Source organism: Carcharhinus amblyrhynchos, chromosome 4 (genome assembly GCF_965287045.1).
Source record: "Carcharhinus amblyrhynchos chromosome 4, sCarAmb.v2.hapA, whole genome shotgun sequence".
Classification (NCBI taxonomy): domain Eukaryota; kingdom Metazoa; phylum Chordata; class Chondrichthyes; order Carcharhiniformes; family Carcharhinidae; genus Carcharhinus; species Carcharhinus amblyrhynchos.
The window spans coordinates 137,740,075-137,763,476 of record NC_137327.1 but is presented as its reverse complement, the minus strand read 5'-3'; the positions used below and the strand labels follow the sequence as shown (position 1 = coordinate 137,763,476).

The 23,402-nt window shown below is 44.4% G+C and overlaps 1 protein-coding gene across 1 annotated transcript in view; it reads left to right on the top strand.

The window, feature by feature from the left end:
* Window positions 1-23,402, top strand: part of LOC145342720 (short transient receptor potential channel 5-like) — a 120,602-nt gene that overhangs the window by 85,873 nt on the left and 11,327 nt on the right. The window contains exons 7-8 of the mRNA XM_080188280.1: window positions 11,502-11,697; window positions 20,257-20,460. Of these exons, the coding sequence (XP_080044406.1) occupies window positions 11,502-11,697; window positions 20,257-20,460 (400 nt within the window). The remainder of the gene's footprint in view (window positions 1-11,501; window positions 11,698-20,256; window positions 20,461-23,402) is intronic.

Below are 23,402 nucleotides of genomic sequence, written 5' to 3'. Positions count from 1 at the left end.
GGAGAAAGAATAAATCACCCTTTTTGAGATGTTTTGCGAAGATGACAGGAGGGTGACCTGCCTGAGAGAGGTTCTTTTTTAATCAGGCTGATATTTTTTACTGATCTAGACTACTCAACTTGCTGAAAATGATCTGTATTGTTACTTATTTGCACTGGTAGGATTTGAACCCATTCTTCCAGACCTTTAGCTCTCTAGTCCAGAAATATTATCCACCGCAGTATTTGTTTCCTTTAGTGGAATTCATTGCTGTTTTGGTAGCTTTTAACCTGTTGTCACTTATAGAGTGTCCAGATGATGCTTTGTCAGCTTTGACAAAGGGTCATTTGGACTTGAAATGTCAACTCTTTTCTCTCCTTATAGATGCTGCCAGACCTGCTGAGATTTTCCAGCATTTTCTCCTTCGGTTTCAGATTCCAGCATAGAAACATAGAACAGTATAAGCCCTTCGACCCTCAATGTTGTGCCGAGCTATGTTCAAACCCAAGATCAAGCTATCCCACTTCCTATCATTCTGGTGTGCTCCATGTGCCTATCCAATAACCGCTTGAAAGTTCCTAAAGTGTCCGACTCCACTATCACAGCAGTCAACCACTCTCTGAGTAAAGAACCTACCTCGGACATCCCTCCTCTATCTCCCACCATGAACCTTATAGTTATGCCCCCTAGTAACAGCTACATCCACTCTAGGAAATAGTCTCTGCACGTCCACTCTATCTATCCCCTCATCATCTTATAAACCTCTATTAAGTTGCCTCTCATCCTCCTCCGTTCTAAAGAGAAAAGCCCCAGCTCCCTCAACCTTTCCTCATAAGACCTACCCTCCAAACCAGGCAGCATCCTGGTAAATCTCCTCTGCACTCTTGCCAATGCTTCCACATCCTTCTTATAGTGAGGTGACCAGAACTGAACACAATATTCCAAATGTGGTCTCACCAAGGTCCGGTATAGTTGTAGCATAACGCCTCCCCGCCCCCCAACCCCGTTTACAGCATCCACAGTAATTTGCTTTTATAAGGAAACTATTGGATTGTCCGAGGATAGTAAGAAGTCTCACAACACCAGGTTAAAGTCCAACAGGTTTATTTGGAGGCAAACACCACTAGCTTTCGAGACTTTTCCCCTTCGTCAGGTGAATGGGGAGTTCTGATCACAAACAGAGCATACAAAGGCACACACACAGTTTATAGAATACTGATTAGAATGTGAGTCTTTACAGCTATTCAAGTCCTAAAGATGCAGACAACTTGAGTGGAGAGAGCATTAAGCACAGGTTAAAGAGATGTGTATTGTCTCCAGCCTGGACAGTTAGTGAGATCTTGCAAGCTCAGGCAAGTCATGGAGGTTACAGATAGTGTGACATGAACCCAAGATCCCGGTTGAGGCCATCCTCGTGTGTGCGGAACTTGGCTATCAGTCTCTGCTCAGCGACTCTGCGCTGTCATATGTCGTGAAGGCCGCCTTGGAGAACATTTACCCAAAGATCAGAGGCCAAATGCCCGTGACCGCTGAAGTGTTCCCCAACAGGAAGAGAACTCCCATGCCTGGTGACTGATCATTCATCAGTTGTCGTAGCGCCTGCATAGTCTCCCCAATGTACCATGCCTCGGAACATCCTTTCCTGCAATGTATCAGGTAGACAACATTGGCCGAGTTGCAAGAGTATGTACCGTGTACCTGGTGGATGGTGTTCTCACGTGAGATGATGGCATCCGTGTCAATGATCTGGCACACCTTGCAGAGGTTGCTGTGGCAGGGTTGTGTGGTATTGTGGTCACTGTTCTCCTGAAGGTTGGGTTGTCTGCTGTGGATAATGGTCTGTTTGAGGTTGTGTGGTTGTTTAAAGGTAAGAAGTGGGGGTGTGGGGATGGCCTTAGCGAGATGTTTGTCTTCATCAATGATATGTTGAAGGCTCCGGAGAAGATGTCGTAGCTTCTCTGCTCTGAGGAAGTACTGGATGATGAAGGGTACTCTGTCCACCATGTCCCGTGTTTGTCTTCTGAGGAGGCTGGTGCGGGTTTTTGCTGTGGCGCATTGGAACTGTCGATCGATGAGTCGAGTGCCATATCCTGTTCTTATGAGGGCATCTTTCAGCGTCTGGAGGTGTCTGTTGTGATCCTCCTCATCTGAGCAGTTCCTATGTATACGGAGGGCTGCTTTAATGTGTTTAGGGTGGAAGCTGGAGAAGTGGAGCATTGTGAGATTGTCTGTGGGCTTGCGGTACAGTGAGGTGCTGAGGTGACCATCCTTAATGGAGATGAGTGTGTCCAAGAATGCAGCTGATTCCAGAGAATAGTCCATGGTGAGTCTGATGGTGGGATGGAACTTGTTGATGTCATCATAGAGTTGTTTCAGTGATTGTTCACCATGAGTTCAAAGGAAGAAAAAGTCATCGATGTATCTACTGTATAGCGTCGGTTGAAGGTCCTGTGCGATGAAGAAGTCTTGTTCGAACCTGTGCATGAAGATGTTGGCATATTGAGGTACCAATTTAGTTCCCATGGCTGTTCTGTGTGTCTGGATGAAGAACTGGTTGTTGAAGGTAAAGACATTGTGGTCTAGGATGAAGTGGATGAGTTGTAAAATTGCATCTGGAAACTGGCAGTTGTCAGCATTGAGTACTGAGGCAGTAGCAGCAATGCCATCATCGTGGATAGCAACAGCAGACATGCAGGAACAATGTCTCTCTATCCAAACTTGGAACAATACTGCAGTCCTGTTACTGTCACTAGGTCAAGAACCTGGAACTCCCTCCCTCACAGCACTGTGGGTGTATCTGCACCATATAGACTGCAGCGGTTCAAGATCTGGCTCACCACTAACTTCTCAAGCGCAATAAAGAATGGGCAACAAATACTGGGCCTTGCCAGTGACTTTCACCTCTCATGAACAAAATAATCAAAGGAATATTGAATCTTGGAATCAAATAGCACAGAAGCAATCACTGGAATTGTGTACTGGAGAAATTTCACAGCCTCCAAATCTGAAATGTAACATTTCTCCTCATGAAAGATGCACTTACTCAAGCATTTCTCCAGTTAAGAACATCAAGTGATTCATCAGTTGTTGACAACTAAATTTGCATAATTGCATCTTGCATACTGAAGCCAATTGGTTAAAACTTGAAAAGGTAGTATTTGCTGGGGAATGTGCAGAGCAATGGGACTAATTGGATTAATTGGATAGCTCTTTCAAAGAAACTAAACAGATGCTCCCCTCCAGTTTTATTTTCTCCTCACGTTTTCCCTGAGACACTGACTCTTGCTAAGGTACGATTCTGGAAGGGGGGGAGGGGAGGGCGGAGGGGCACAGCCCTCAGGCACAAGCCTCACCCCATTTTAAAAAAATTACTTGCATATGCACTTGCTGTGACCTACCAGGCTACGGAGCTGGAAGGTGGGATTAGGCTGGATCCCTCTTTTTAGGCTGACATGGACACTTTGGGCCAATTGGTCATGCATCTTTCTGTGTTAACATGTAACATGTATGATACTTTTTAACATGGGTCACTGTATGTTAATTTGGAGTGGGAAACTTGGCTGGTTCTTATCCTGTGCAAACAGAGATATTGATACCAATATTAGCATCTATTACCACTTTACATGTAATCAGCTAATTTAGCACAGAGGAGGGATTAAATTGGAAACCTCTTTCAGCTACATGCTGCATAAATTGGCCAGCTGGCAAGCTCCCTGATATTGAATTATCAGTTAAATGATCTTCCTTGCTATGTTCCTAATGCTGTTCCTGTGAAGTCTTTGTGTGTGTATATAATATATATAAAATAAAGCTGCATTAAGGAGCTGAAATAGACAGTTACACTGAATCTACAGCTTAGAAACTTCACATGGGCTTCTTCCTGCTGTAGGAGCTGGGAGAATGTGATGAAAAATAACTTCTAATTGGAGTGATCCCATTAAATGGTCACCCCGCAAAAATTAAACAAACAGAAAATAGCCAATTTCTCAGCAAACCTTAAATTGCACATTTTAAGGAATACAGGCTCAAAGTCTTTTCCAGTCACGTTATGTGTTCAGAGGCACGTAATAACTGGGTAGAATGAATATGAATTGTAATAATTTCCTAAAACAATAAAACTTTATTTACAAAAAAAACGAAGAAACAGACTGGAAGATGGATCTTGGCCCTGAGTATCTCGAACCTAAAATTTAACTGATAGCCTGCATTTTTTTCCAACATTTCTGTAACTCTTATCTAGATGATGGTGGATTCCCTCAATGTTTGACAGATGAGTGTTAGTAAGGAGACAAATCATTCACCTTCTAGGTTGATTGTGTCTCTTATGTGATGTTAAATCACGTCTTGATTCGTAGATCTGATTGCAAATATTATAGATGCAGTGCCTGTTGGAGGGGTGGGATGAAGACACAAGCTAAACGGCGTGCTCACTTGTCCTCAAAAGATACGCACTCCAATAGTGGCAGAGACTTGTCCGTTTGGATCTGAGCAAGGTTGTTTTTCTCCATTCAGTAGGGCCCAACTCACGGGCTCTGAAATTGGCTTTGTATCTGAGTTTGGGATGCCCTGTGGTGCAGTTCTCTATCCTCAGCTTGAGTGTACCTTTAGTATAGGGAAATCTTCTGTATGGTCAACTCAGCAAGACTGAACCCTGATGAACATACATTTGATACCCAGTATGCAGACCTTGCATTAACTTCAGTGTGAAGGATACTTGTCTTGCTACATGATGTTTGCGAAAGATCGGAAGCATTGAAGGTGGAAGTCATCTCCTTGCGTTATGTGTTGCGGGTAAGTTATCCAATCCTCAGTCATGGAGCAGTGATGTGAGAGCCACTATAGGCTAGGCTTTGACCTTCGGTTTGAGACAAACTTCATACTTTCATATCCCAAAAAACGTGCTCTTAGGCTGATTGGTGTAACAAATTGTCCCTAAATTAGTCTTCCCTCAATCTTCCCCAATAGGTGTAGACAAAGGTCATGGGTAGAGGAGGGCACTCATTATGTTAAAATGGCGGCGCGGGCTCGTTGGGCCGAAGGGCCTGTTTCCCGTGCTGGGTTGTTCTTTGTTCTTTGTTAATACATAGAATCTCTACAGTGCAGAAGGAGGCCATTTGGCCGATTGAGACTGCACCGACCACAAACTGTCCCTAGCCCTATTCCTGTAACCCCACATATTAACCCTGCTAATCCCCTGACACCAGGGTCAATTTAACATAACCCACACATCTTTGGATTGCGAGAGAAAACTGGAGCACCCAGAGGAAACGCACACAGACACAGGGAGAATGTGCAGACTCCACACAGACAGTGACCTGAGGCCTTGGCGCTGTGAGGCAGCAATGCAAACCACTGTGCCATCATGTTGCCCTTTCTTCAAAGCCTGTGGGTGAGTCTGCAAATGCTGATTTTGAAAAAGCCTAGCCTGACACAAAGATCACAGAACAGCTACTCTTGTCTGCCAATGACTGTACTCCTACAGCACACATTGGATGACATCCAACCATTTGGTAATCACTTTGCTCAAGCTTCAGAATGCTTTGGCCTTAAGTAAGTCTGAAAGAGACAGAGACGTGATAACAACCTGCCCCAGTCAGAAACTCTTAAGACCCTCAAGTCAAAATTAACAACACATGTCAACCCGGTTCAGTATCTGCTCCAACTGTTCCGATGAGACGAGGGGGTTTTGGTGGGTCGAGGGAACCGTGGTGCACAAAGGATGTGTTGAACCTAGTCAGGAAGAAAAGGAAGGTGTACAAGAGGTTCAGGGAATTAGGAGATGTTAAAGATCTTGAGGAGTATAAGGACTGTAGGAGGGAACTTAAAAGGGAAATTAGGAGAGCCAGAAGGGGTCATGAGAAGACCTTGGCGAGTAAGATTAAGGAGAATCCCAAGGCCTTCTATAAATATGTGAAAGGTAAAAGGATAAGAAGAGAAGGGATAGGACCGATAAAAGGTGAGGGGGGAAAGGTTTGTGTGGAACCAGAAGAAATGGCGGAGGTGCTTAACGAGTACTTCGCCTCAGTATTCACGGTGGAAGCCGATCTGGGAGATTTTGTTATGGATTTGCAGCAGATGGAAAGGATTGAGTACGTGAATATTAAGGAGGAGGATGTGTTGGAACTTTTGAATTCTATCAAGGTAGATAAGTCGCCGGGACCAGATGGGATGTACCCCAGGATACTGTGGGAGGCGAGGGAAGAGATTGCAGAACCCCTGGCGATGATCTTTGCGTCGTCAATGGAGACGGGAGAGGTTCCAGAGGATTGGAGGATTGCGGATGTAGTTCCTATTTTTAAGAAAGGGAACAGAGATAGCCCGGGAAATTACCGACCGGTGAGTCTGACCTCAGTGGTTGGTAAGCTGATGGAGAGGCTTCTGAGGGACAAGATTTACGAACATTTGGAGAGGTTTGACATGATCAGGAATAGTCAGCATGGATTTGTCAAGGGCAGGTCGTGCCTTACAAGCCTAGTTGAGTTCTTCGATAATGTGACTGAACACATTGACGAAGGAAGTGCCGTGGACGTAGTGTACATGGACTTCAGCAAGGCGTTTGATAAGGTCCCCCATGCAAGACTTCTTGAGAAGGTGAGAGGGCATGGGATCCAAGGGCCTTTGGCCTTGTGGATCCAGAACTGGCTTGCCTGCAGAAGGCAGAGAGTGGTTGTGGATGGGGCTTTTTCTGAATGGAGGTCAGTCACCAGCGGAGTGCCTCAAGGATCTGTTCTGGGACCCTTGTTGTTTGTCATTTTCATAAATGACCTGGATGAGGAAGTGGAGGGATGGGTAAGTAAGTTCGCTGATGACACGAAGGTCGGTGGTGTTGTGGATGATCTGGAAGGATGGCAAAAGTTGCAGCAGGACATAGATAGGATGCAGGACTGGGCGGAGAAGTGGCAGATGGACTTCAACGCGGATAAATGTGTTGTCGTCCATTTTGGCAGAACCAACGGGATGAACGAGTACACTATTAAGGGCAGAAGTCTGAGTAGTGTTGAGGAGCAGAAGGATCTTGGGGTCCGGGTCCACAGGTCTCTTAAATCGGCCTCGCAGGTGGAGGAGGTGGTCAAGAAGGCGTATGGTGTACTGGCCTTCATTAATCGAGGGATTGAGTTTAGGAGTCGGGAGGTAATGCTGGAACTTTATAAGACCCTTGTCAGGCCTCATTTGGAGTATTGTGCGCAGTTCTGGTCGCCTCACTATAGGAAAGATGTAGAAGCTATTGAAAGGGTGCAGAGGAGATTTACAAGGATGTTGCCTGGACTGGGAGGCATGCCTTATGAAGTTAGGTTGAGGGAGCTGGGACTCTTTTCCCTGGAGAGACGAAGGTTGAGAGGCGACCTGATAGAAGTTTACAAAATGTTGAGAGGAATAGATAGGGTGGACTCTCAGAGGCTATTTCCCCGGTTTGAAATGGTCGCTACAAGAGGACACAGATTTAAGGTGCGGGGAGGGAGGTTCAGAAGTGATGTTAGGGGTAAGTTTTTCACTCAGAGGGTGGTGAGTGAATGGAATCGGCTGCCGTCAGTGGTGGTGGAGGCGAACTCGCTGGGGTCTTTTAAAAGACTTCTGGATGAGTATATGGGGTTTAATGAGATTGAGGGTTATAGATAGGTCTGTAGGTTGGTAGGTGATGTGGTCGGCGCAACTTGTGGGCCGAAGGGCCTGTTTGTGCTGTAGTGTTCTATGTTCTATGTTCTATGTTCTATGACACCATGTTAAATGATGTTATTGACCATTGCCTGACAAAAGCAAGCTCAGTATCAATATGCAATATCCCGAAATTAGCGTGATGTGCAAACTTTCATCCAGTCCTATTCTTGCTCCAGGATTTTCCTCTCCTATTTTTGTGTTCTTTTCCCGCTGATGATAGACTCCTCCATATTCAAGTACATAGAAACTGGAAGTGACTTCATTGTCTCCTGTACAGAAGAGTCCAATGTGAGATTGGCGTGTAGGTCCACAGAACGGACAGTTCATATTGTCATTGTTAATGCTTGAGAACTTCCTCAGTTGTGCCACCAATGACCTGCCCCCAGTCATGTTGGATGTTGCAAGTTTTTTTTTCCCCAAGAGAGATGGTTTGCGATGCAGAAGTTTGTAACTTTTTTTTAGTGTTGTCTTGTTTTGTTTGTACTGACCACCTTGATTTAGTTTGCCATGAGATAGTACCCCATAGAAGATCTGCTTGGCGATTCTGTAGTCATCCATAGGGGAGGCCTGGCTTGCCCAGCTAAGTTGAATTCTCTTCCAAATACACACTAATAAACATAGGACCATAGAAGCCCCTTCAAAGCCATTCCAGTAGTTCATTGCTGATCTTCCACCTGGAATTCCACCTCCCCGCATTACCCCCATTATTTTTTGATATATTTAATATACAGAAATCTCAATCTTGAACACACTCAATGAAGGAGCCTCCACAGCCTTCTGGGGGTACAAAGATCCAAAGTTTCACCATCCTGCAAGTGCGCAAAATCTTCCTTTTCTCAATCCTTACCTCTTATTCTAAGACTGTGCCGTCTGGTTCTAGACCCCAGCCAGGGACACATCCTTTCTCCATCTACCTTGTCGAGCTTTGTAAGAACGTTGTATGTCTTAATGAGATCACATCTCATTCTTCTAAACTTGAGAGAACACAAGCCCAGACATCTCAATCTTTCCTCATTGTACGATCCCAGGAATCAGTCTGGTGAACCTTCACTGCACTTCCTCTATGGCAAACATATCCATGCTTGGGTAAAGGGACCAAAACTGCACACAATACTCCAGATGTGGTTTCACCAAGGCTACATACAAATGAAGCAAAATTCCTTTACTCCTGTATTCAAATCCTCTTGTCATAAAGGCCAACATATCATTTGCCTTATTAATTTCTTATTGCCCCTGCATGTTATCTTTCAATGGCTTATGAAGAAGGACACCCAGGTCCCTTTGATCACAAACACTTCCCAATCTCTCACTCTGTACTTCTGTTTTTCTGCCCACCTTGGGAAGTGTGGCATTCTCCATCAATCAAGAAGTGCGATGAATATGAATTTCGCCCCCTTTACATTGCTGTAAATGTTGCTTCTATGAAGAAGAGGGATAATTAGAACTGCACCCAAAGGTAGAGGAGTCTAAAACTAGAGGGCATAGGTTCAAGGTGAGAAGTGAGAGATACAAAAGTGTCCAGAGGGGGCAATTTTTTCACACGGAGGGTGGTGAGTGTCTGGAACAAGCTGTCAGAGACAGTAGTAGAGGTTGGTACAATTGTGTCTTTTAAAATGTATTTAGATAGCTACATGAGAATGACGGGTATAGAGGGATATGAGCCAAATGAGGTAATTGGGATTAGCTTAGGGGTTTTAAAAAAGAAAGGACAGCATGCACAAGTTGGGCTGAAGGCCTGTTTCCAAGCTGTAAGCCTCTATGACTCTATGCACAATTCAGTATCAGTGATGAGCACTCCAGGTCAGGCCGAGTGTGGTTACATGCAAAATAATCCTCTCTTTCAATCTCAGCCCTACTTCAACGGTTTGACATTTTTCTCTTTCTCACGTCATATTTCTGTTAGATAAAAGACTAAGATTAATGGGTCAAATGTCCTTCCAGATCTGATTATTAGTTTAACGATAACTAATACAGTTAGAGTTGATTTGATGTTGTGCGTGATGCTCCATTGTGAAGTGTGTTGAGGTTAGCCAGATTAGTTGAATGAAGGATACTTTTATCATGGTTTGGATTTGGACTTATGGTGCGAGCTAAGCCTCTGACACGCTGTTAAATATTTTTTATTGGTAGTCTCAGCTATTTTGACAAGTTGCTGATGTTTGGTAGCACTAGCTTTCAGCTCTGATTTAGTTCTACATTTTGTCCACAACTGAGCCCCATACACTTCACTCTGAAAGACGAACCAAAGAGAATTATTACTCCTGCAGTGAATGTAATAGGTGCATTGGGAAAGAATTTGCAAGGGCAATGAAAAGCTATTTGGGACGCAAAAAGAGATGTAATCAGGTGATCAATCACCTGCCCTGCCAAAACATGACCAGATGTGGAAGTTTTTTTTAACAATTACCAGTTGATGTAGGTTGAAGGTGTTAATGACTTTATTACAGTTTCTTTGATCAAGTAACAATTCTGCAAAGTTTTTCTCTTATTGTAGACCATAATAGAACTCTTATAAATATCCTGCTATGGATGCAAACCTGCAATCTAGTGGCAAAGAGCTTAACTACCATATCTGGAAGCCCAGATTGCTGGGGGTGGCACAGTGGTTAGCACTACTGCCTCACAGCACCAAAGCCCCAGGTTAAATTCCAGCCTCGAATTACTGTCTGTGTGGAGTTTGCACGTTCTCCCCGTGTGAACATAAGAACATAAGAAATAGGAGCAGGAGTAGGCCATCTAGCCCTTCGAGCCTGCCCCGCCATTCAATAAGATCATGGCTGATCTGAAGTGGATCAATTCCATTTACCCGGTTGCTCCCCATAACCCTTAATTCCCTTATCGATCAGAAATCTATCTACCCGTGACTTAAACATATTCAGCGAGGTAGCCTCCACCACTTCAATGGGCAGAGAATTCCAGAGATTTACTACCGTCTGAGAAAAGAAGTTCCTCCTCAACTCTGTTCTAAACTAACCCCCCCTTATTTTGAGGCTGTGCCCTCTAGTTCTGGTTTCCTTCCTAAGTGGAAGGAAGCTCCCTACCTCTATCCTATCTAGCCCCTTCATTATCTTATATGTCTTTATAAGATCTGTGTACATGTGTTTCCTTCGGGTGTTTTGGTTTTTTTCCATAGTCCAAAGATGTGCAGGTGAGGTGGACTGGCCATGGGGATTAGCGGGGTAAAAAAAAAATGGGTTATGGGAATAGGGCCTGGGTGGGATTGTTGTTGGTGCACACGTAATGGGCCAAATGACCTCTTTCTGTACTGTAGAGTTTCTATGATTCTATGAGTATATTTTGGAGGTGTCCAAATTGTTTAATTCATCACATATCATGCAATGTAGAATGCAGCTTCATAACAACTATTTGCAAATACTGTGACGGCAATCTTAATTGATACCATCATCGAGAGTTGCTGTATCTCCTGCGAATCACCTGATTTCCCAATTGTTTCGAATGAGATCAACACAAAATCAATGCTAAACATTGCGTTAGTTTTTGTATTGCGCTTTTATGGTACAGTTTTGGAAAGGGATTCTAAAATGACATGACTTCCCAGTATCAGTGGTAAGCCTACTGCCCTTTTTTTTCAGCATTCAGAATCAGTATCTGGCACAATTCCTCAGTCAGACACAGAGTAAAATCTTCAGCTACCTAACCAAGCAATGTGCCTTGACTTTTTATAGTTTTCCAAGAAGAGTCATTGAGTTTGTAAAATCCATTGGCAGTGAGTCATAAATTAGAAGCCAAATCTGATTGTTAGATGTTAGACCACTTACCAGGAATGTGGCCCCTGGTTCGACTGATGCTGCCATTTCTCTGTATTGGAGGTGATTATATTGCCGTATATTTGTCTTTTATTGCAGATTATTTGAGACGTTACAATCCCTATTCTGGTCGATTTTTGGTCTGTTGAATTTGTACGTCACTAACGTGAAAGCGCGTCATGAGTTCACAGAGTTTGTCGGAGCCACCATGTTTGGAACTTACAATATCATCTCCTTGGTCGTCTTGCTCAACATGCTAATTGCCATGATGAACAACTCTTACCAGCTCATTGCAGTAAGTTTATTCTAATCAATCTTCGCAACATAATAATTGGCTAATGCGTTTAAAGAGATTGAGTGTACTGCTGTCCTGTGCCAACGAGTGTTAGAGAGAAAGATTGCAGTTAGTTAGCACCTTTCGCATCTTCGTGAATGGCCGCTGTTATCTTGGATGTGAACACAAATGAAAAAGCAGCCCATTTGCAGACCACAAGTTCTCTCAAACATCAATGACGTGAACAAGCATTTAGGCTCAGTTTGGGAGAATTGCAGCTTAAATGCCCACGCCAGCGGGTAAACAGGAGTGTGGAATTCATTAACAGAAAGATGTTAATTTATGCGTCCTGAGCAACCCACAGATCAGCTTCACCATTCGGAGACCAGGCTGCCAATTTTAAAGGACACCCGAAACTCGCAACCTGAAATAGGCCCCACTAAAATAAATGTGGTGACCCCCCACCCCACACCAAAACCAACACTGCCAGGTTCGCTGGCCAGTCAGTATTACAGCAAAATCACATAAAATCAATTCATGTAAATGCAAATCCTCACCGAGAATCAGAACTTGTCGACAATACCATTCTATTCACAGCCTTCATTTTGAATCTCTTGCCCCTAATCCTTCACTCTGTCGGTCTCTATTGAGTCTCACCTTATTCTGTCTCTGTCACTCCAGTCAGTGGTTGTCTGAACATTCCTTTCCTTGTTCCTCTCGTTTGTTAAATGAAACAATCTGCATGCTTTACCATCACTGTGTTGGAATCAAGGTTCAGTGTGCCAATCGAGCTGTCAAATGGCATCACCAGGAACGGTTTGCAAAAGCACAGTCCCGGATTTACACTGAGGTTTTACACTGAAATTTTAAATTACGGTCACGTGGAACCCGGCAATAATCCCCAAATTACAAATCATTACATCTCGTGGCTGGACTGTCCTTTCTTGTCCTGGCAGACCTGAAGATCACTCTTGGCACGGTGATTTCAGGCAACTCTGTGATCAACATCTGCATCCCTGCCTGCCAGCTGTGCAAATTCTGAAGCGACCAGGTCACTTTAATCTCCATGCCCCCTGGTCACTGGGCAGCTATTACAGCACTCCATTCTGCAGCAGAGATTCCCCCGTCTCCCTATGGTCTGAGTGAGGGTGGGGTGGCAGGGAGATCTGAGGCAGAAGGGGGTCTGAGTGGAACTTTGGGTCAGGTCAATCTAATCTCAGTGTGGTATGGGTGGGGCGGGGGGTGCCTCTCACTGATAGCGAGTTGGGGGTGCTTCCTTTACTCTTGGGGTCCAACACACCAAGTCCATGCGTGTGAAGACCTGGACCAAAGCCCACCCGGTGCAGATCCCTCTGGGGAGGTGGGTGAATATTGGGAAGGAATTGAATCAGGCATCAAGCCCACTAATTATATGTAAACCAGCGAACTTGAATATTAATCGGGTTCCCACCCACAGCTAGCAGGTCCGGAGAATCCCCTCCTTTATTTGTTTTGGTGATGTTGATTTAAGGATGGATATTGTCCAGGAGATTGTCCCTAGCTGAAAAACACCACTTAATCTTTGAAAATTAGACAATTGACAATGAGGCGGCTGGTGACACAGTGGTTAGCACTGCTTGCCTCACAGAGCGAGGGAGCCAGGTTCAATTCAGGCCTTGGGTCACTGCGTGGAGTCTGCACGTTCTCCTCGTGTTTGCATGGGTTCCCTCACACACTCCAAAGATGTGCAGGTTAGATTGATTTGCCATGCTAAATTAACCCTTAGTGTCAGGGGATTAGCAGGGTATATATGTGGGGTATTGGCCATAGGGCCTGGGTGGGATTGTAGTTGGTGCAGACACAATGGGCCAAATGGCCTCTTTCTGCACTGTAGGGATTGTATGACTCTAATTAGTTATATGTCGTGACTTCCCGATTTGCAAAACTGCTTGCTGAAATGGTGCATGAGGAAGGCCAGACATTGGAATGCAAGAGGAGGTAAAAATGTGAAGAGGGAATTAAATCAGGCCACATGTTGCGATGCCAAACTCACAAATTGCTTTGTTGGAAGCATTTGAAATAAATGAGCTGTCACCTGCCTCTTAATTGGAGAACGATGATGTGAGGAGGCAAATATGTAAGGAACAGCCAAAATAATTAAAATTTTGAAGGAGATAAATTAGGGAATGCTAGTGTGTATTATAGGACTAAAACAAAATGTCTTCAGGAACTCATTATGTTCCTGAATTTCAAACTAAGTGTCTGTGATATGTGACAGGTAAAACCCACAGCAGAATTCAGTTCTGATCTCATCAGCTCGCAGTCTATGGAAAATTAGTCAGAGTTTCCACTCTGATTTGCAACTTGTACAATGACTGCATTTACAGGAGTCAAGACAAGCTCAGGTTCACTCAGGGAAGCGATGGCCTAGAGATATTAAGGTCAATCCAGACACAGCTAATGTTCAGGGGGCTCGGGTTCAAATCCCACCGTGGCAGATGGTGGAATTTGAATTGAATAAAAAATATCTGCAGTCGAATTTTCCTGTCCTGCTCGCCACGGGAATCATGGCAGGCAGGACAAGGATCATGCACGGAGTTCGGGTGGGATTTTCCAGCCACCCTTGTCCCAGTGCCCCTGGAATTAAGAATCTACTGATGACCACCATTGTTGATTGTTAGAAAAATCCGTCTGGTTCACTAATGTCCTTTAGGGAAGGAAATCTGCTGTCTTTACTTAGTCCGGCCTACACGTGACTCCAGACCCACAGCAATCGACTTTCAACTGCCCTCCAAAGGTAACTCTGAATGGGCAATAAATGCTGGCCAATCAGCGAAGCCCCATGTCCCCCAAATGATTTTTTTTTAAATAAACTGTTGCATTCACAATGACACCAGACAATACACAGTGCCTTTGTAACCACACCCTAACCACGGCAGTCACCACTTTCTGGAGGAAATGAGAGATGAGAAAAAAAAAATGAAAATGTTCTGAGAAAAGGACAGAGGAACAGGGCTAAGTGGAAAGCTCTTGGGGGCTGGCACAGGTAAACTGAACCAAATAATTTCCTCCTGTGCCCCATAAATGTTCTAATTCTAAATCCAAACAAAACAGAAAGAAGCTGATACAGTGAAGTTTCACAGTTCATACCTTACAGTAGAAACGCATAGCTGGTATCTCATGTTAGAGGCCCAGATCTTCCTGTCTCTGGATGGTCAGAGAGCAGAAATACCCCTGCAGGATGAGCTTATGGGACCTTTTAAAAATCCCAACACGGGCACCTCTTGAGAATTGCCCGGGAAGTTTCAGTTTCCCACAGCTGTTCCCCTCCATCCGCCAGCACATTCTCCCACCACCCACTCCCCGCCCCCCACCTCCCACCAGCTCTCTTGATGCTGTAACTCTCTGATTCCCCCTTTACCTTTCTATTCCCAGACCCTGCATCTGCTGTCAACCCTCTGACTACCACTTGCTTTCTGTCTCTTTTCCTTGACTGCCCCAATTTCACACTGATCTCCCTGGGACCCCAAATTCCCCAAACCTCCGACCCCTTCTGACCCTCCACCCGATCCTCTGACTACCCCCAAACCTCCGACTGCCCAGTCACTGACCCTCCAACCCCCTCTGACCTTCCGACTCCCCACCCCCACCACCTCCCCAAGACAAATTGCTCCTCTGGCTCCCACTTTGGCCTGCTAACATCCGTCTGACCCCTCACATTCCCTCATGACCCTACAACTCCTGTCCTCCTCCCCTCAGATCTGACCTCACAATCCACCTAACCAGCCGGCACCCTATCACCCTACACAGCTGGCACTTACCCATTCACAACTCTGCCAGCCTACTTACTTACTCACACTCATTCACTAGGACACTGGAAAGCTACCTAAATATTCCAAAGCTTTTCAGTGTGTTAGCGAATGAAGATTTACCAAGATACAACAGCAATTGCTGCGAAAGGCAGGGGTGGGGAGGGGGGGAGAGGTGGGGAGGGGGGGAGAGGTGGGTGGGGGGGGTGGTTTGGTGGGGAGGGGAATGGGGGAGCGCGGGCAGGGTAAGGGTGGTTTAGCTTCCTCTCAAGTCACCTGTACTACAAGCGGGGTGACCAAAACAAGAACATTTCAGGTTTGGGTATCCAGCCCCAGAAATGCTTCTCAGCCTTTTGGCTAAGATCAAGTGTCAGATGGAGCCCAAGAGGGGGTGCAGCGCCTTATCCATTAGCTTGGACCTTGTTTGTCTCTCCTGTGGGGATCATGAATTGGATTCAATTGGAATTTGACTTTGCTTTCTGGAGCAAGCAAGGAATGGATTTGGGGTCTGCCCGGTCCACTCTGAACATTGGCTTTGTGACTTCAAAGATTTTGTAAAAATTTAATTTGAAAAAATGCAGAGCTCCATCTTAGTGTAAAGAAATAGATAGTGGATGGTGAATGGCACTCACAGAACATATAGAACATTGAAAACCACAGCACAAACTCCTTAGAAGATTTGGTCCATTGATATTTGGAATCAAATGATCACTAATTTGTAATGATCATCTTATCTTATGCACAGTTAATACATAATTTGCACATGCTTTCTCACAAAATAAATTACATAGTTCACTCAGTCTTCACAGTGAGGTTTATCATCTGTAGTTAATCGCATACAGTGATGATGTGGAGATGCCGGCATTGGACTGGGAGTGGGCACAGTAAGAAGTCTCACAACACCAGGTTAATGCCCAACAGGTTTATTTAGAGTCACAAGCTGTCAGAGCACTGCCTCGTCATCAGGTGAGTGGAGAGGTTAGTTCACAAACACCGTATATATAGGCAAAGATATAACTGCAAGATCATTAAAGATTGGAATGTGAAGAATACTCATATACGATGATGTTCGGTCTGATTCATCCACACAAATAATGGCATATTTGCTTTTATTATATTTATGATTACATTGAGCTAATCAATGAAAAAGTGGAAAGCAGCACTATTTTCCAAGGTTCAGCTTGGATTCAGAGCTTCCAGAGTTGCATCATATCTCACATAGCATGCTACTTTTCCACCGTTCTCTTTGAAGGTTAATAACATTTTAACAAAATTCAAAAACTAGTCTTTTAGGTAAGAACTTTAATCTTGCACATGAATCATTGAAGATTGATTGTATCTGCCAGTTCCCTGCCCCAGTAGTGTGGTTCTTGATGCCAGCACCTTACTGTAGGGTTCCATGACATTAAAACAAAATGTGATCAGAATAGGGCCACAAAAATATTAGGATTGGTATCTGAATGATGATCTGATCTAGAAATACAGATTCAGTTTGGATTGTGAAGCTTAATGTCTTCAGAATGATGTATAATTGTGAGGCACTACAGTTGACAGAGAACACATTTTGCAGAGAAACTGACGATAGCAGGAACACCACAATCTTCCAGGAAGACAGACAGCAAACAGAGATTCTATAGTTATCAGGAATCACAGGTAGTGGAGTATTACTGTCAGCAGGAATCACAGGTAGTGGAGTATTACTGTCAGCAGGAATCACAGGCAGCAGGAATCACAAATTGCAGAGTATTACAGTCAGCAGGAATCACAGGCAGTGGAGTATTATTGTCAGCAGGAATCACAGGCAGTGAAGTATTACAGTCAGCAGGAATCACAGGCAGTGAAGTATTACAGTCAGCAGGAATCACAGGCAGTGGAGTATTACTGTCAGCAGGAATCACAGGCAGTGAAGTATTACAGTCAGCAGGAATCACAGGCAGTGAAGTATTACTGTCAGCAGGAATCACAGGCAGTGGAGTATTACTGTCAGCAGGAATCACAGGCAGTGAAGTATTACTGTCAGCAGGAATCACAGGCAGTGGAGTATTATTGTCAGCAGGAATCACAGGCAGTGAAGTATTACAGTCAGCAGGAATCACAGGCAGTGGAGTATTACTGTCAGCAGGAATCACAGGCAGTGAAGTATTACTGTCAGCAGGAATCACAGGCAGTGGAGTATTACTGTCAGCAGGAATCACAGGCAGTGGAGTATTACTGTCAGCAGGAGTCATAGAATGCAGAGAATGATGCTACAGGCACCCGGGCACAAATTAATGGTTTAATAAAATATGTAAAAGCACCATAAATAGGTAATTAATTACAGAAATATATTTAAGGCACTTTGCAGATGGCAGGACAGGTGTCAAGGATGCAGCATGTGGGAGCTCCTGGACAAACACTTCTGCAATAAGTGTTTGCGCCTTGAGGAGCTTTCGCTCAGAATCATTGAGCTGGAGAGGCTGAGCTGCAGACACCGCAACACATCAGCGAGCAAGAGAGTTACCAGGATGCTTTGTACCAAGAGACAGTCACACCACTTGGGCTAGGGTCTTCTATCTGGCCAGTGGTCAGGAACAGCAGAGAGCGGGCGATGCAAATAAAGAGTCCAATGGGGTAGGAGTGCAGTACTATCAGCCTCTGCAAATGTCCAAAAGATTTGAAGTTCTCTCAGTTTGTTTGGCTGAGTTGGGATTGTAGGGTGAATAAGCAAACTGACTTTGATACAGTGAGTGGAGCATGAAGGAATGTAATGGTAGAAGGGGACAGTACAGAGAGGGGGAGATTGACTCTGTTCTCCGTAATAAACAGACAGAGTCCAAACAGCTGTGTTGCCTGCTCAGTACCAGTGTTCAGGCATCTGTTCAGAGCTGGACAGGAACTTGCAATGGTGAGGAGGTGGATTCAGTGATAATGGTCCATGTAGGGAACAAGAACAGGTGGAACCAGAAAAAATGTTCCGTACAGAGGGTATGAGGAGCTAGGCACTGAATTCAAAAGCAGAACCTCAAAAGATCTCTGGGTTATTAGCTGAGCCATTATCAAATTGCTATACGGTATATAAAATATACCGTTAAGAGGTAAATATGTGGCAGAAAACATAGAATCCTTACAACGCAGGTGTCCATCTGTCTCGGGGAATGTGTTAGAATTGAGCATTAAACAAGTTGTAGCTGGACACTTAGAGAAGTTCAAGGTAATTGGTAAGAGGCAGCATGTTTTTATGAATGGGAAATCATGTTTAACCAATTTACTAGAGTTCTTTGAAGGAGTAACGTGCTGTGGATAGAGGGGAGCCTGTAGATGTACTATAGTTGGATTTCCAGAAGGCATTTGATAAGGTGCCACATAAAAGATTTTTGCAAAAAATAAAATCTCAAGGTGTAGGGGGTAACTTGTTAGCGTGGATCGAAGATTGGCTGGCTGGCAGTGAACAGAGTATACATCAAAGTGTCTGTCTGATTGACAGGATGTGACTAATGGGGTCTGCGGGGGTCTTTACAGGGACCCCATGTTTTTACAATTTACACCAATGATTTATATTAAGGGAACAAAAGCATATTAGCTAAATTTGCAGCCAACATGATGATAGGGAATATGTTGTGAAGAAGACACACAGAGTTTGGAGATGGATACGGATAGGTTTGGCGAGTGGGCAAAAACCTGGCAGATGGACCATAATGTGGGAAAGTGTGAAGTTGTTCACTTTGGCAGGAAGAATAAAAAGACAGCATGTTGCATAGATAGAGAACAAGTGCAGGATGGTGAGATGCACAATGAGCACATGAGTCACAAAAAGTTAGTCAGCCGGTGCAACAAGTAATCAAGAAGGTTAATGGAATGCTATCCTTTATTATGAGAGGAATCGAACATAAAAGTAAGGATGCTTCAGTTATATAGGGAGTTGGTGAGACCACGTTTTAAAGTGCAGTATTGGTCTCTTATTTAAGGATGTAATGTTTGGCAGAGAGTATTTATGAGATTTATAGCTAGAATGAAAAGATTGTCTTATAAGGAAAGGTTAGGAAGGCTGGGCTTGTTTCCAAAGAGTTTAGAAGAGTGAGGAATGACTTGACTGAAGTCTTTTAGTACATGACTGGACAGTATTGACAATGTGGACATTGATAGGATGTTTCATCTTGTTGGTAAGTCCAGGCAGAGAGGACACTGCTTTAAAATCAGGGGCATTCCTTACTGGAACAGAGAGAAGGAGAATTTTTTTTTTCTCTCGATGGTTGTGTAACTTTGGAACTCCCTGCCTCAGAAGGTGATGGAAGCAGGATCACTGGACATTCGTAAGCAGAGGTAGATAGATTCTTATTAGGCAAGTGAATCAAAGGTTATTGGGGGTGGATGGGAATGTGCATTTAGAACACAAACAGACTAGCCATAATCTTATTGAATGGTGGAACGAGCTCAGGGGTTGAATGGACTATTTCTGCTCCTATATTTTATGTTCGAATAAATCCACAGTCAGAGACAGTGAAATTATAGTTATCTGGAATCACAGACAGCAGAGACACTGCAGACCCCTGAATCACAGTCAGCTGAGATGCTACAGTCACCAGGAATTACCGACAGCAGACAGAGACACAACAGTCATCAGGATTCACAGACTACAGACTGAGACACTACAGTCACCAGGAATCACAAGAGAGCAGACACACTACAGTCCCCATGGAAATGCAGGGAAAGACACTACAGTCACTAGGTAACATTGGTTAACAGAAACAGAATGGTAATTGAGATTGTTAACCAGGCTTGTTCATTATCAACTGTGCCTTTGGTTCACTTGCAGGACCATGCTGACATCGAATGGAAATTTGCCAGAACAAAGCTTTGGATGAGTTACTTTGATGAAGGTGCAACTCTTCCACCTCCTTTCAACATCGTCCCCAGCCCAAAGTCCATCTGGTACCTCTGTAAATGGCTGCACTCTCACATCTGTCCAAGCAGAGATTCGGAGAATGAGCAAAAGCGCGAGAATCTCAGAGAATTTACAGTATGAAATCACTTTACGATATTCTATCAACTGCCACGTTAACCAACAACTCACTTCTCCCTTCCCTTGCACTTTGTGCAGAGATAGTTGGCACATCAGTATGCAGGCAGTGGGGGGTTGTTAGGATACGCTGAGTCTCTACTGGTGTCAATATAGGACCTGACGTTGGAGAATGAAAAGTGAGAGACCTGAATTTCCCACTGTGGTATTGTGCAATAATGAACCCAGTCTTGGCTCTATTTACCTGTAATTAGTCAACTGTGATAGGAGATTAAACAATTAGGATAGAATCCATGATGAGCAAATATTGTAGACTAAATGCGTTATGTAAGTATTGGAGTTGATTAGCCAAATAGCCCATTCTTATCTCACCTTTTCTGTGGTACAGTTATCTTAATCTGTTAAAGGGTAATCCTAGGAGTAAATATTGGCAATGATGAGCATGCATTAACCAACATCTCCAACAATCAACAGTTCAATCAGAAAAGCAAGAAAGGCATGTTTCCTGATTGCACACTCCTGTCGCAGAGTGTTTCCACTCGGGAACCAGGAATGTGTGGCTCATAATATTTCATCAAGGTTTAGCCTAGGGCTTTTGGGCAGAACCTTTCGTCCTCACATGGGGTGAGTATAGAGGCGGGCGAGGCTAGCATTGCACTGCCAGGTTTGCCAGCATCATCACGCACCCAGCACTGGAAGAGCTACAGACCCGCAAGCAGCGGCTGGACAATTAAGGTCAATTGTTAGAGGTTGACTAGAAATTACCAGTCAGACTGCAAGCCACCCAAGGCGACGGGAACTTGTTCAGTTGCCCAGAGGCAGCCTCCCAGCAGCAAACTCCAGATTTGGGGGGGATCTCGTGCTCCGGTCTGTCTGGCCAGATCTGCAGCTACAGGCTGCTCTGTGGATGGGTTTAGGGGAAGGTTGATGTGGAGATGCCCGTGTTGGACTGGGGTAAACACAGTAAGAAGTCTGACAACCTGGTGTTGTCAGACTTCTTACTGTGTTTAGGGGAAGATTAGCAGGGTTATGGGGAAAGGGCCTGGGTGGGATTGTTGTCAATGCAGGCACGATGGGCCAAATGGCCTCTCCCTGCACTGTAGAGATTCTGTGATTGTAACTTGCTGAGGCCATCTTTTACATTAAAACTTTTATACGTTCCAGAGAAGCTGCCTCAAAATGGAAGCACCCCCATATCTCTCTCTCTCACCTGATGCTCCTTCCTTACTGGAGGGTCTCCTATTGCTCCTCTGGCTCAGTCTGCCATCCCCATTTGGAAGGCTGCTGGCCACTGACTGTCTAATTCAGGGAAAACCACCGACAAGGTGAATGTTTCCACACAAAGTCTTGCCCTTTATTTCTCAAAATAGTTGTATTTACTGAACTCGGTATTTTTGCACTTTGTTCTGACGGTGAAAGATGTAGAAATGTCTAGACAACATCTTGTCCATTGCCATTGAGATGGATCACTGCAGAAAACCCTGCGTTTCCCATTATTCCTGCTGAGAATTTACCTCCTGTTGTGAAATATCTGGCAGAAAATTAGAAAGAAAAAAACCCACAACTCAGTTGGTGTCTCAGTGACAAATTGCATTGCCATTTTGGATGCAAAACACGCAGAGAACATGGCTCCAAGTTCAACATCTATCTTTGCTGAGCCAACTGGTCTCAGCTGGGGATAGCAGTGTGGGACTGAGCGCTGGCCCTGAGCTTGTTGCAACAACTAAAAAAGTGTCAGGGTTCCGAGCTAGCAAGTATCCACCAATTGCCAGTGCACATAAGTGGCCATTAAGCAAGGACAAAATCAAGCCTCACTCTTAATCTGATAGTCTCCCCACCAAATGGTTGACCAACACATTAGTGCTCATAGTCTGAGCTCTCGAGTGAAGAATGACCGTGTCAGTAAGCTACCAAAGCAGCCAATGTATGTGGAACCGCTGCCCAGCCTGGTTATAAGTGAGGGGGAGAAGAACAAAACACAACAAAATCCTCACGGGGGGGAGGTTTCAGCCAATGTTAGTCCGATATGTTCACTGCACCATGCTCAGCATAAAATTAATTAAGAAAACTCTCCATGTTGGAGCCCAACAAATAGAATGACTTTCAAAATATATTTAAGAAATTACAGCGCAGATCATCCAACGGTGAGAAACTGCCACTAACTATATCATCTTCCTTCCCTCTGCTTGGCTTCAGGACAGAGGAGAGATATCTGGCCTTCACTCTTGCCAACTCCTACCTGATCTGAATACTCTAGTCTATAGCAGCACTGAGTACCAGTTACTGTGAAATTCTGTCCTATTTTACCATTAGTTTATAAATGATTGGTAAAATATATCGACTGCCAGATATTCATTTGCCCATTGTTCGTGTGAATATGAGGGAAGTGCGTTACGTTGATCCTACACAAACAAAATAATAATGCCATTTGAAATAGCAGCTGATCAGAACCGAAGCAAGCTTTAGAAACAGAGAGCACCAAATAAGCCTCAAAAGGTTCTCCTTTTTTGATAGATCAACCCAAGTTTTCCCCATAAAAAAGATTTTAACCCCCTCCACTCAGCAGATTTGGGGCAATCACAAGAGTTAAAATTAAGATGTTAACTCACCACCCCATTCCACATTGCCGAAAGGTCTCAGCATATTCTGCAGGACACAGGGCTGCACAGTGGCACTGCTGCCTCACAGTGCCAGGGACCTGGGTTCAATTCCGGCCTTGGGTCACTGTCTGTATGGAGTTTGCACATTCTCTCCGTGTCTGCATGGGTTTCCTCCGGGTGCTCCGGTTTCCTCCCACAGTCCAAAGATTAGGTTGATTGGCCATGATAAATGAACCCTAGTGTTAGGGGGACTAGGAGGGTAAATATAAGGGATTATGTGAATAGGGTCTAGGTGAGATTGTGGTCAGTGCAAACCCGATGGGTCTATTGACCTCCTTCTGC